At 42.1% G+C, this 13,463-nt stretch overlaps 1 protein-coding gene across 2 annotated transcripts in view; it reads left to right on the top strand.

Moving 5' to 3' along the window:
- The window catches only part of LOC119161281 (erlin-1), a 74,933-nt gene extending 61,689 nt beyond the window's left edge, over positions 1-13,244 (top strand). For both annotated transcript variants that reach the window (XM_075879599.1, XM_075879598.1), the window contains exons 13-15: positions 8,614-8,668; positions 10,354-10,402; positions 13,075-13,244. In XM_075879599.1, coding sequence (XP_075735714.1) covers positions 8,614-8,667 — 54 coding nt within the window. In that variant the 3' untranslated portion in view covers position 8,668; positions 10,354-10,402; positions 13,075-13,244. The remainder of the gene's footprint in view (positions 1-8,613; positions 8,669-10,353; positions 10,403-13,074) is intronic.
- The last annotated feature ends 219 nt before the right edge of the window (positions 13,245-13,463 follow it).

Raw genomic sequence — 13,463 nt, 5'->3', positions numbered from 1 at the left:
TTAGGCCGATATCCCTGGCTGGTACGTATTAAAGGGGTTTCACTGTAATAGCAGTAGCGCACGTGTGAGCCATCTATCAACCAGCTTTCTTCAAATGCTTTGACAGTTACCTTATTTGCTTGCATAATCCTCGCACTTTTTTTCGCGGAAAACCGATAAAAGGTTGGGGAGTGCGAGAATCACGTGGGGAAAATTTTCCGCAAAAATGTACAGAGTGAGAAAGGAAATTAAATGGCTGCAAATCGGGATTCTCACGCCAGCAACTGACTGCAACCTTTGAGAAGTACTCATCAAGACTAACTTTAACAATAAAACATGTTCAACACAAGGCAAAATTTATTTGCAGACGGAAAAGCCACTAGCAAATAGTCTCTCAAGGGTCTTTGTGCGAAGAGCTTTGACATAATCTATAAGTGCTACCTCAACCTGTGGACATTACAGTTCGCCGTCAATCTTGGGCTGATGGCGTTCGGACATATAATAGTTCTCATTTGCCTTCTGATGAAATTAAGATTTACCATCCATCCCAGTCTTAGGCACAAGAAAGGCCTGATGTGTCTTGGTGGCTTTCAGGTGCTCATGCTGTAGGCGCCAGTAGCCAACACTAAACTCGTAACTCTGATGTGCCTGCTGGCAGCCCCGTTGCTGTTGTTTAGTGCATGAGAAATCACTTTCAATGTGAAAGCAGCCATGTGCCTTCCGTGTTGCCCCATAGTGTCACCACAGAACAATGTACGCTACACGAACTAGCACACCCCGTGTACTTGTCATTTTCGCTTGGCTTGAATAGGATTGAGGCTCTGTGCGTTGATAGTATGCATAATGCTTAAAGGAGAATGGTGCATTTTCAACCATACTGAGATAATGCTGTTTTCTAATAGTATTGACAGTCCCGAAAAAGCTAGGGTGGTTCATTTTGCCCAGGCACTTGTCGATAATTTTAATTAAGCAAAAAGCAAGTCATAACAGAGAACGGCTCTGTTGTCTATGGTGGGTATTCGATGACGTCACAAGAACCTGTCGCCGATGACGGCACGAGATCCGCTACACCCCGCCACGGCTGGCCAGAGTGTAAACAAAGCTCACATGCCTCCATCTTCTGATGCGCGAAAAGTAAGTTGGCGATGTCATCCGAAGCGAAATCAGGCTGTGCCGCTCATCTGAACTTACCAGCGACAAGTTCAGCGATGATTGCAGTTACTATCCAAGCGCGGAAACATCGTTTTTTGATTTCTACTGTCTGGTGCCTGAAGCATCTGACATGTCCCGAATCGATTTCCTTGGTGCTCAATATTGTAAGACCCGACGTCAACGACTACTAACACGCTGTATGGAGCTGACAAAACTTAACTGTGCTCGCGTTGTCGTCACCTCGTAGAAGAAAGCGTGCGCTGCATCCGTCTACTGGGGAAGACGGGGTCTACTCTTTTTGAAAAAAGAGTAGACCCTGACGTCATATACACAGGGTGGCCCACGATTCCAGAATCAGCTACTAATTTTAAGATCTGTTTTCTAAAAAAGTAAATGACTTATGGATGTATAATTTTGCGCATATCACTATGGTACCAATGCAAACACATGTTTAAAGTTTTATTGAAATCTGTGAATATAAAAAAAACGCTGGAGTTCTCGTCGAAAAATGCAAGTTTTCTAAAAGATTACCACTTTTTTATTTTCGCCTGTTTTGATAAGACCAGTACCTCTACTGTTCTGAAAAAAAAAAAAAAACATTCATGTCGAGACTCACCTTGAAATGCTTCAAAATTGTGTCTAAAGAGCTCAAGGTGGCTGTTAAAAGGCCGAAAGTGTGCAGTCCTGGAGCACCTTGCTGCTGATAATGCGCCGCCGTTCACCATTGTCGATTGCATGAGGCGAAGAGCTGAGCCTCACTCTTCAAATGACGACTGTTTTCCACGCTGCTGCAGTGCAAGAAATAATGAAAAGAAGCACGCTTTTGCCGGGTTTTTTGAGCACCACGACTGGCTTTTAAATGACACGGTGCGGATTGAGGACCGCTATTGGCCGCTGCGTGCCTGTATGACCTTTCAAGCCTACTTGCAGGGCCCGTGTCTCGTTGAGCAGCGCAACTGAACAATGCTTTCCTTGTGTGTTTATCTCCATTATCGATAAAAGAAAACGTAGCTTGTGCGATCTCTCAACATGTTAGCTGTTCTGGCATCGCGCCTTGTATGAATGGGCTACGAGCAGCTGGTCCAATTTGCGGCAATTCTTGGCTTGCAGAAGCCAATTCATCATAAGTCATTCATAGCCATCAGTTTGAAAGTCCGTGATGCAGCGATGGATGCCATCTACGCCAGTTTAGCGAAGTCGAGGGAGCTCACTGTCGGGGAAGTTAGCGGGCACGACATTGCCATTATGTACTATGGTATGTGGCACAAACGTGGCCACAAGAGCCACAATGGCATCAACACTTTTGTGTCCCTCGACACTGCACTTTTTTTAGATTTTGAAGTCCTATCGATCTTTTTCCTGGCTTGCAGTCAGCACAAGGCTCTGCCAGGCGAAGCGTAAGAAGTTTGCCAAGTGTTTTATGGCCCTGTCTGTGAGCGAGATGTCTGTGAAGAATCAGCTCGAGAAAGCTATGAAGGACAAACTGATGGCGCTGGCGCATTTTAGTGGCAGTGGTCACTGCAAGAGGAGTTTTTTTTTTTTTTGTGTGCAAATATTATCACACTTGATGACATCTATCATAAAAAACATTTTTAACTTTAAAACTCGTTTTTCTCTAAAAACAGATTTTGCATTTTTTTCAATGTGCCCCTCCTCTTTCGGGTACTTCTGGTGCTTGGATCTGCATTAAACTTTGTCCAAATATTTTGTGGGGTATGCAAAATGCAATATATTGTTTTACATTCATACTTCTTTTATATAATAACATACGTGTAAACCTTTACCTTTATTAAGGTAGGTGAAATATGAACTATTTCATGTCTAGGTTATCATTTATGTCTATTACGTATTTTGTATGCACTTCCCAATTTGTTTTCTGCATTCTATACTATATTTGAAACATTATGAACTATCAGTGGTAAGAAATGATGGAAGTTTAGTGTTGGAAAAAGAGGGGCAAAAGGCTTAAAGTTTTCACTTTGTCATGTTTCAGAACTAAAAGTATGCAACTTGCAAGAAGACTAAATATATATTCGAAATGAGCATAAAAAGTTGTATAAACAGCTCAAGTTTCATTTCTCAAGCGTGAATATGAAAAAGAAGTGTCTTCGAGTCGCATCTCCTCTTAAGAGATGACGAGCTATCGTGTGCTATCGATATCAATGGTTAAAAGAAGCAGATAACATCACTGCTGCAATTTTCTGCGGTACGATAATTACTCACAAAAAAAAAATTGTATTTTTGTTGGGCAATCAGGGGGGTGCGAGGATTACACAAGTAAATATGGCATCTTTCACGTAGACCTCTACGCTTGCCAGATTGATAGGTTCATATATTGCATGGGCATGCGCAGATAAGTTTTCATGCCTTCGTTCTTTTCCATTGTGGTGTGTTTCTTCAGCTCCTTAGGGCCTTGTGGTGTCCTGACCTTCTTCTTGTGTCCCTGTTGCATGCTCTGTTTCTTTTAGAATGAATTCTTGGATATGTGTAGTGTAGCACGTTAGCACATAGTCACAAAATCAGTGCTTCTATCTGACCACAAAATACTGCTGTCAGTACTCGAGGATGCGCTCTCACATATCTGCACAAACCATGCTTGAGATAGCACAGGTAATTTAATAATCTCGCACATATCTGCACAGACCATGGTGGAGGCAGCACAGGTAATTTAAAAATCACAGCAGTAGTGGGAGCTGCATCCGCTCTGTGTAGTAAGGGAAACTCCTGTCATATGAAACAAGCATAATGTTGCGCATTAGGAAAGTGTATACTCCTATTTGTCAATACTGTTTTACTCAGTAGTGCATAGACACATCTTTCTTTACGTTGTCCAGGGGTGCAACAGCTGGACCACTTGCGGCATTTTGATACAAAATCCGATTGTTGCGCCAAGCAGCTGTCAAAAGCATGAAATTTGCTGAAATTGCGCCACGTTGCACCAAATGCCCAGCCAGCCTCAAAATTTTCTCAGGTGTGCTAATTTTGGTGAGAAATGCATGCCACGTTGCCCACCTGCAGTTTGCGCCATTCGGCAAAACATTCAGACGCCAACTGTAGTGCCTAGAATGTATTTAAAATATAAGCAGATTAAGTAATAACGCTGCATGTCCATCGGTCTGTTCACCGCAGCGGATACTTATCGGTGGGACGATGGAACTTTAAGACAAAATGCATTGCTATAGTTACCAACGCATCGCGGTAATTGTAAATTTTCTAGCGTGAAAACGCGAATATGGCTTGTTAGGAACTAAAGCTGAAAGCGTATGCCACATTTTTCTCGCGCGAACAAGCTCAATGTGCTGCGAACAGCAGCGTTACCAGCAACCACGTCGATCGCCTTAGCAGTGGCACATAAAACTTTTTTTTTTTTTTGCTTTTGAAGTTGCATCGTCCTTGCAGTTGTGTCATCTTGGCCACGGTCCTGGCGATAGACGACGTCTGGTACCGTCGCCAGGCCAACAGGCGCGTGCGGTTGTTACTTTACTTGGCCAGGCGCGCTTTCTAAGGGAGCCAAAGCGGCACCTACCCCACCCCCCTCCCCCCCGGTGAAAAAGAAAAAAGGTGGGAAGTTGGGGGAGATGTTGTAGTTAGAAAATTTCTTGGCATTGGTTCTAACCCGTGCAAAGAATACTGCTTAAGCCACCTTTGTTGCAGTACACTGGAGCGCAGCAGAAAAGTGTATTGAGATTTGGAAGGGGCTGCTGGCGCAATTCTCAGAACACTGCACATTTTACTAGGTTACTAATGCGTTTGTACGCCGCACAATTCTAAGTGACAGTATAATAACTGACGTCTAAATAAGCTACTGGCAATCATATGGAGCAGTGCATGACATTTCTGTTTCCTAACTAAACTGTGCAAGTTTTTTTTTTTTTTTTTTTCGCCACCCTTACTCTTCTTTTGAGCTTGGCAGATCTGTATTTAAATTTTCAGAGTCTATCAAATTATTTGACACGTGCAGCAAATGCTAATGTGGGCTTCACCACTGTTTTCTTTTGGGGTGGTTCAAAATACTACATTCATTGAAATAGCAGTTTTCATGTTCACTTGGCCTGATTTAGAAGATGTCGAATGGTTTATACATTTTTTTTTTTTCACTATGCAAGCCTTCTTATTTACACTGCTTCAGATTTGGTATTTCATAATTTTAAAAAATGCATGATTTTTTCTTGAAACCTGCTCTAAACTTGGATTTTAGTGCTTCAAAAGTAACATCTTGCTGCTCCGAAAATCGCTCCAAATTGTATTTTGGCTGTTGCACCCCTGCATTGTCATTTCACCCTTCAGTGATCTGAACTAGAGATATCTATATAAAAACAATGTCATAGTTTCGCCGCAAGGGCGAAGCAATGAATGTGATAGCAACAGCTTAGAATGTGACGTTGACAACGGCAAGCAGATCGAAACGAGCTAGGGGGCCGCTCACGCACTAATGACGCACGAATACAACACCCACAGGACAAGAGCCAACTAACAATGTTTACACCTCAACACTTAACGTGCTGTTTAAACAAGGACACATGAAACGTAATCATAGCTGCAGATATGAGTGCGAACTAACAAGTGTCCCAGTTGTTACTTCTCTGTTTATGAAAAGCGTGCTTTTTTCGCAAACAGGGCCTGTCCAGAGAGCGAAGTGATCTTTGTGTGCCCAGCCACTAAACGCAATCGTTCCGGTCAAAGTCCAAGGCGCGCGATTCTCCCCCACCACTGCAAAAATGCGCGATAAGGCCTTGTCCCTCCACGGAGCAAAGCACGCGTGGTAGATGAGCGTGCATCGGCGCATCATGACGAGCTGGTCGCTGACCTTTACTTCGAGCCTACTCATTACACCATTTTGTTGGTAATGCTGAAAACACGATAGTTCCCCTGAGATGCCCATCAGCAGCTATAAGTGGTAGATTTAGGTAGCTTGCCGTTTGAACATAGAAATAGGTGCTTCTCCGTGGCTCATTAGTTATTGCCTCGCACTCACGACTCAGAGATCCCAAGTTTGATTTCCCGCACTGGATTATTTTTCTTTTTTGTGTTTACATATATATAGATGCATAAACATACATGGTGAGTGACGATGACGCCGCCGGTAAAATCCAGCTGAGAGTGTTCATACAATTGCTGTCCCAATAAAGATATCACGCCCAGCAATACAGTCGCAGAGCTAACGATGTCCACTGATGTGACCTCTAATGACGACGAACCCTGCCATTGTCAGGTCAACACCAGACTTCTTTGATGGTGCGGGCTGCTGTCATTGAGCCTAGTTCGTCATGGGATGTTCGAAGGTTCAGCTTCAAGTTATAAGGGTCCAATTTTTGCACAAAATGCAGTCCCAAAATATGTAATTTTTTTATTGCTGAAATGAGCTCTTCAGACAATTAATTTTCTTTAAGAAAAAAGTTGTCTAAAGTTTTTTGCGTGACCGTAAAGTGACAAAAAGCTCATTTTGTTTCATACGCATGGTTTTTTGGTAGTTATATCGGGTAAAATTTGAAAAGAATAACAACTTACACGATTTTTTTTATAAATAAAATGTATGCATTGTATAATAAACATAGCTCACAGACATACAAAAATAAGTGCACTAGAGTACTTTTATGACAAAAGTATAGTTGCTCTAACACTAATCATTGGGGAATGGTTGCCCCGCCACGGTGGTCTAGTGGCTAAGGTACTCGGCTGCTGACCCGCAAGTCGCGGGATCAAATCTTGGCTGTGGTGGCTGCATTTCCGATGGAGGCGGAAATCTTGTAGGCTGGTGTACTCAGATTTGGGTGATTGTTAAAGAACCCAAGGAGGTAGAAATTTCCGGAGCTTTCCACTACGGCATCTCTCATAATCATATGGTGGTTTTGGTACGTTCAACCCCACAAATCAATCAATCATTGGGGAATGATCACCTTTGATTTGATTCAAATTATATCACCATGCACATTCTATTCATGTATGGACTCGTAAGGGAATCCTTGTCTGATGAACTGAAATTCGTTGAATCGGATTCTAATTTGGCACTTAGGGGATATTCGCATAGGAAGAATCGCCGCTCGACTCCTTCGCACCAGAGGTTCTGTAGCATAAGCGTACTGTGTGAGTGAGTGCACAGAAGAAAACGGTGTGGTTGTGCTCCTGTTTTTACGTGATTTGGACTGAACTGCAATGCCTTGCAACTCAAACTGAAAGAAAATTGATTTAGATTTTTATGTAATACCCCTGTCACAGGAGCGCCAGTGAACTCCGTTTAACTCCCTCGTCTTTACAACATTGGAGATGTAGCCTGTGTCACACGGTCTCCATTACGTCAAGTACGTTAAACGAAGCTTTTTGTAAAGGGAGTTCAGCAATCTTCGTAGCGGTGGCAGGGAGTACTGTCATCCCCAGTAATCTGTACATATGGAGAAAACTGTGAACACAAAACAGCTGCAGTCAACACATTAACAAACTTTATTAAATGTTCTTTCACTGTATAATTCACTCATAACATGCGTTTAACGATAAGGAAATGCCTGTACAAGTTTATGTACTCTACACACTATGCCTCGCCAAAAGCCACCGTGTCGCCATTTTGAAAAAAGTTTCTCAGAGTCCGGGCCAGCATGCCAGCTATCCTACCCTTGTGCATCGCGGTGTTTAAATCTTTGCTACTGGATCACTCCTTATTGTTGTGCTGCTTATTCCACTTGACTGCCAAAATTAATAGAAGTGGTTTACGTGGGTTTTCTTTCTTTTTCCTCTACGCCGGTAGTCGGGCCGACGCTACATGCGAACTGTCATGTAACCCATCCACAGCAAACGAAGAAAAGTGTAAAGTTAAGGGCTTGTGTCTCTTGTTATGCACAATATTAATGAGAACTCACACACAATAACACCAGGGACAGTACAGGGGATGTTATTAGAAGTGATTGTAATGTAAATTTTAAGAAAGAAAAGTGCACGAAAAGATTACTCAAAGTGTGCAGAAACCGAACCTGCGACCTTCGAACAATGGGTTTGATGCTCTACTATGTGAGCTACCACAGCTGCTATCCCCCTGTTTACATTATAGGGTATATATATGCTTCTTAAACATGGGAGCGTCAATCTGTACCACCTGTTGCCATGGCGGCAAGTGCCAAGTGCCATGGCAACAGGTGGCACTGACTGACACTCCCAAAATTAAGACTAGAGTGCATACATGGTGAACTCTGTTTTGATACTGGTTATATGAGCTTGTTAATATGCACACATAGTTCTGTGAACAGTGCAGATAGTATTAGAAGCTAGTGTCTGTGTCGTTCATTTCGTGTTTGGTTTATTGAGTACACTCGAATGTACTAGATAGGCTTATGTAATTATCTCTGATGTGGTTGTTTATCTTAGAGGTTACTACTATGAAAAACCACAGAGCTGCATTTTTTTTATGCCTTTGAAAAGAGACTGAATTTCTCGTAGCTACATGCATATCATTTGAACTCACACATTTTTTTTTTCATTTTTTTCTCTTTTCAGGGTACTGAACAGGCTACAAATGCAAAGTCAATGAAGAAACTAGTGCCTGATTAAGGTAATGTACAAGTACTGCAGTCTCTACGAAATCTCTAGCAACCTAACTCGGTTTTAATACTGGTCAAGGGAACAGGAAAATATGTCCTATTTAACAGGAGTTTCATTTACTGTGAGGTGAACAAGGGTGCAGGAGACAAGTATAAACCTAATCTTGGCAGAAGCACTTCTTTTTTTAAGCAGCAGTTTTGTTTAAGGGATTTCTGTTTAGCGAGAGTGTACTGTACTTAAAGGGGTCTTGAAACAAACATCAGATTTCCCGGCTGCAATTGTTTCTGCTTCAAAAAAGATGAGACATACCATTTCTGAAATATTTCGGCATAATATCTAGTCTGTAATTAATGACGGCTGTTTGAAGTCGTAGTGTTTTTTGGCTTGCTACCGACAATGCGGCACCGCTGGTCGCTTTGGGCACTAACAGGTGACATCAGTGAAACTTCAGAGTAAGAGAAGTTACAAACAAAATGGCACCATGGGAACAGGTGGTGCAGACTGACACTCCCACGTTAAATACACATATATACTCAATAAAGTGGACGGGGGGCTAGCTGCCGTGGCAGCTCAATTGGCAGAGCACCAGACGCGTCATTCAAAGGTTGCAGGTTCGCTCCTTGGCAATGTCAATTTATCTTTTCATCCACTTTTCTTTTTTCAAATTCACATTACAATTACTTCTAATAACATCCCCTATACTTTTCCTGGCATTATTGTCTGATAGTTCACAGTACCATCTCCACAGCAATGGCTCCGTGTAGTGAACGCGAGACCTGTGGTCATTCGATATTGTAAAGAGTGTTGTCGATCTACGTGGTAATGCAATTTCGTAGAGGTTGGGGACAACCTGCAGTGTGTTTGACAATCGGCGTACGTAGAAAAAACGTGTACGAAAACAAACGTGCAGTATTGCCAGCATTCCTGTCAATATTAGTGCCAACTTGCTTGCAGGTATGCGCATCTGTGATAAAAGCCAAAACATTTTTTCTTGTTTCCATGCTAATAAATTATAGTTTTATAATCACACGTACAATTGCAAATGTTTTCAGATGTATTGGACACGAAATTTTGCATACAGAGAAGGTGCTGCAGCGTCTGATGGGCCCTTTGCGGCTTCTGTCCAAAGCTTGCAAAATTGCCGTGTGACATGCGCGAAAATCCATCTCCATCCAGCTCCCTAGGGGATTTTTATGTTGATGGAGTTCAACAGAGTTCGGTGGGGGTTGTGTGACAAGGGTATAAATTTTCTTGCTTTAACGCTACAAACTGTGCGGTCACTGTGGATCAATGCCAACATCACCACCCTTGCCATGTGATGCAAACAGCATTCTGAAGGCACAATGTGGAGTATGTACATGGTGTACTCGGTTTTGATACTGGTTATGTGGGCTTGTTGGTGTGCACACTTTGTTCTGTGAAGAGTGTAGATAATATTGGATGTCAGTACCTGTGTCGTTTATTTCGTATTCTGTTTACCGAGTACACTCGAATTCAGTAGATAGTCTTATGTAATTATTATTCCTGATGTGGTTGTATTACTTAGGGCTTACTGCAATGAACAACTATAGAGCTGCATTTCAATAACGCTTTTGACAGTAAGCTGAATTTTTTGTAACTATGTGCGTACTCATTTGAACTGCTTCAAATTGGCCTCACATTTTTCTTTGTCCTTTTTTTTTCTTCCTATTTCAGGGTACTGAACAGGCTACAAATGCGATGAATAAACTAGTGTCTGATCAAGGTAATGTATAAATACTGCAGTTTCTACAAAAACATTTTGCAGCCTAACTCTGTTTTAATACTGGTCAAGGGACCAGGAAAATATGTTCTATTCAACAGGAGTTACGTTTCCTAGGAGGCAAACAAGGGTGCAGAATACAAGTACAAGCCCAATCTTGGCTGAAGCACTTGTTTCATTTAAGCAGCAGTTTCGTTAACTGACAGTCTACCGTACATAAAGGGGTCGTGAAACGAAAATTAAACTTCCCGGTTATGATTTTTCCTATTCAAATAAAGATAAAGCATACTGAATTCAAAATATTTCGACACAATATCTAATCTGTAACTAATGACGCCTGTTTGAAACCACAATTTTTTTGTGCTCGCTAGCGACCATGCGGCACCATTGGCTGCTTTAGGCACTTACATACAACGTCAGTGAAACGTCAGAGTGAAAGAAGTCACAAACAGAATACTAGCTTTATTTTTCTCTAAAGTAATAGATTTATAAGAACCTAGAAAAGAAAAAAAAACTAACAGAGCAGTTTTTGCGCTTTGAGTTACATGCTGTGCAATTACAGTAAATTATTTGTGCGGTTCCATTTGCAAGTACATCTGTGCTCTGTCAAATGTGTATCCTTGCCTTCCCACCACTTGCCTCGGCTTGATTGGTGCAGTCAGTGCTGCATCTCCAGTTTTTTTGTTTTGTTTTTTTTAGCATCAGGTTGTGTTCTGTTGTGTGTTCTGGATGGCTTAGTCCTCATTATGCCAACGGTGTGCGACGTCAGACAGTGTCGCACAACTTGTGAAAGCCCAAACAATGTTTACTCTCACAAGATGACCAGCGAGCCACAGCACAGAGCAATAAGGCTACGAGCTATCAACCGCAATGGTCTTGATGGTATGGGCATACAGAGTGGAGGCTCGTGGTCAGGGCTTCTGAAGGCAATGGTTCTGCCATGCGGTCTGCATACAAGTGCTTCCAGGGCACAGGCTTCTTCACCATTGTCTCCGCCCCCGCTGTCTTGATCTGACGATGGCCGATCTCGCACTTGCATGGGTGCGTTGGTGTACGGCTTGAAGCCGAAGAGCCGGCTTTGTTCTAGCAGACGCGCTGTAGTTCGGGAAGGTCGGCCACCCTACGCTGTGTGTCCACGACATTGTGGTATTATGGGGTGACAGTGCTGTAATCAAAACAGTATGATGCTACTCACCACAATCAACTAAGGCTCAAAAAGATTGCTACGTCGCCATCATGTTTTGTCGATGACAGAGGCTTTTCATTGGCTTTCCTAAAGGGACATCAGCTGCACAGTTGACGGAAACGTGAGCTGGGAAAATGAACGTGTGCTTTTTTTTAGCTTTTCCCTTAGCCCAGACGATCAATCGAGTCGAGGCGTAGTATTTAATGGACGGCCAGGATTTTGAATACACAGGAAGTAAAAAGTTTCTGAAAACGTTGCAGGACCCTTTTAACTATGGGGCCATGAGGCAGATACAGAGTATATCAGAGCAATATTATATTGTGACAGAGTGACTGCATTGCTTACATTATGGGTTTACATTATGTTGAGCTTCCATGATATGTTGTGCATGATACCATACACACACAAAAAAAAAGAAGCAATGTTCTGGAAACGAATATAATACACATGTGTGGGTCTAATTGGGCAAAAGTTCTTCTAAATAGTAAAAGAACAGCTGCGTTGTTCAGCTCTATCTCAAATGAATTTATTAGTTTAACGCTTAGTTTAAGAAGTCTTTGATAAAAAGCTTGCATTTTGTTTGTGACTCTGCTAGAACTAGATCCTTTTCTAGCTTAGCAACATGTGTTTTTTTTTAGTTAGTTCATACTTGTTGCGAAACGAGTGAGCACTAAGAAAGGGACTCATAAACAAGAGGCGCAACGAACGTGCGCTTTGAGCACCTGTCCTTTGTGCCTCTTGTTTATGTTCCCATTTCTTAGTGTTCGTTTGTTTATTTTTCTAGTACTTAGATGACCTTGTGGCAGCGTAAACAACCAAACTCGTTGAGGTAACTCTTTAATACACCCAACGCATCATATCAGGCGTTTTTCCAGCATATCCAGCGGCAATGTTGTGAAAACGGCGTGTGAAAAGTGAATTCTAATACATGGGTACCTATAGGCTTTCAACTGGGACTGGATGCCAGATATGTGTGAAAACATATAAATGAGGAATGTGTAAGCAGAGTTCTACTGTACTTGCATTGCACAACTTTGTAAGTATCAATCTCTTTAAACCGAAATGCATAAAGCTGATTTCCCCATAAGGTTGGATTTGTGTTGAGAAGTGAGGACACCTAGTGAGAGGACATCTCCATACTGTGTTGAGAAGAAGTGAGGGCATCTCCTGAGAATGAAATAGTGCAGGTAATTGTTAGTGGCAGACATAAATGTGTGGGTGGTAATTACTTTTGTATAGAAAACGATTTGTTGTTTTAATTGGTGTCCAGGTTGTACACAGTGAGAGTAAGAGCAATTCGAAAGGGGAAGCAATGATCACTTCTGGGAATTTTCTTGTCCAGCATTTTTAAGACCGGTATGCTTGTCTTCTGTTAAGATATTGAAGAAAAATTTGATATTAAAGTACTAGAACTGACAGCTGGCTAAAGTATTTATCTGCACTATTTTTGTGGTTAAAACCTGTGGATTGCTGCTGCTATTCTTTACAGATAGCACTGCTGCAAAGTTCTACAAGCAAGGCTACTGATTGCCATTGCTTTCTGTTTGTCAGTGCTCAAGGGAGGACCATGATGGATTCATTGGAATGCTTCAATGGACCTGTGTGTTTACATTGTTTCTATCATGTTAATAAATGATTGCTATATTTGTACTTTGGTAAGTTCGAGTGTCTCTGCTCTTTGCTGATGGCTCTTCTGGCTTGAATTGAGGTCAGCACCAGGGTTTCGCTTATGGGAAAACAGCTACAAAAAGAGAAGGCTCTTCAAGTGGGCAGCACTGCCCCTGAGAAATTTAGTGGTAGGATCATCTTTCTGGCTTTTCAGGGGGTAGTGAAGAGGTGACACTGGTCAAAATAAATTCCTAGAGAGGTGGTTCCCTG

This window comes from Rhipicephalus microplus, chromosome X (assembly GCF_043290135.1).
Source record: "Rhipicephalus microplus isolate Deutch F79 chromosome X, USDA_Rmic, whole genome shotgun sequence".
NCBI lineage: Eukaryota > Metazoa > Arthropoda > Arachnida > Ixodida > Ixodidae > Rhipicephalus > Rhipicephalus microplus.
This window is presented reverse-complemented; position numbering and strand designations above follow the sequence as displayed.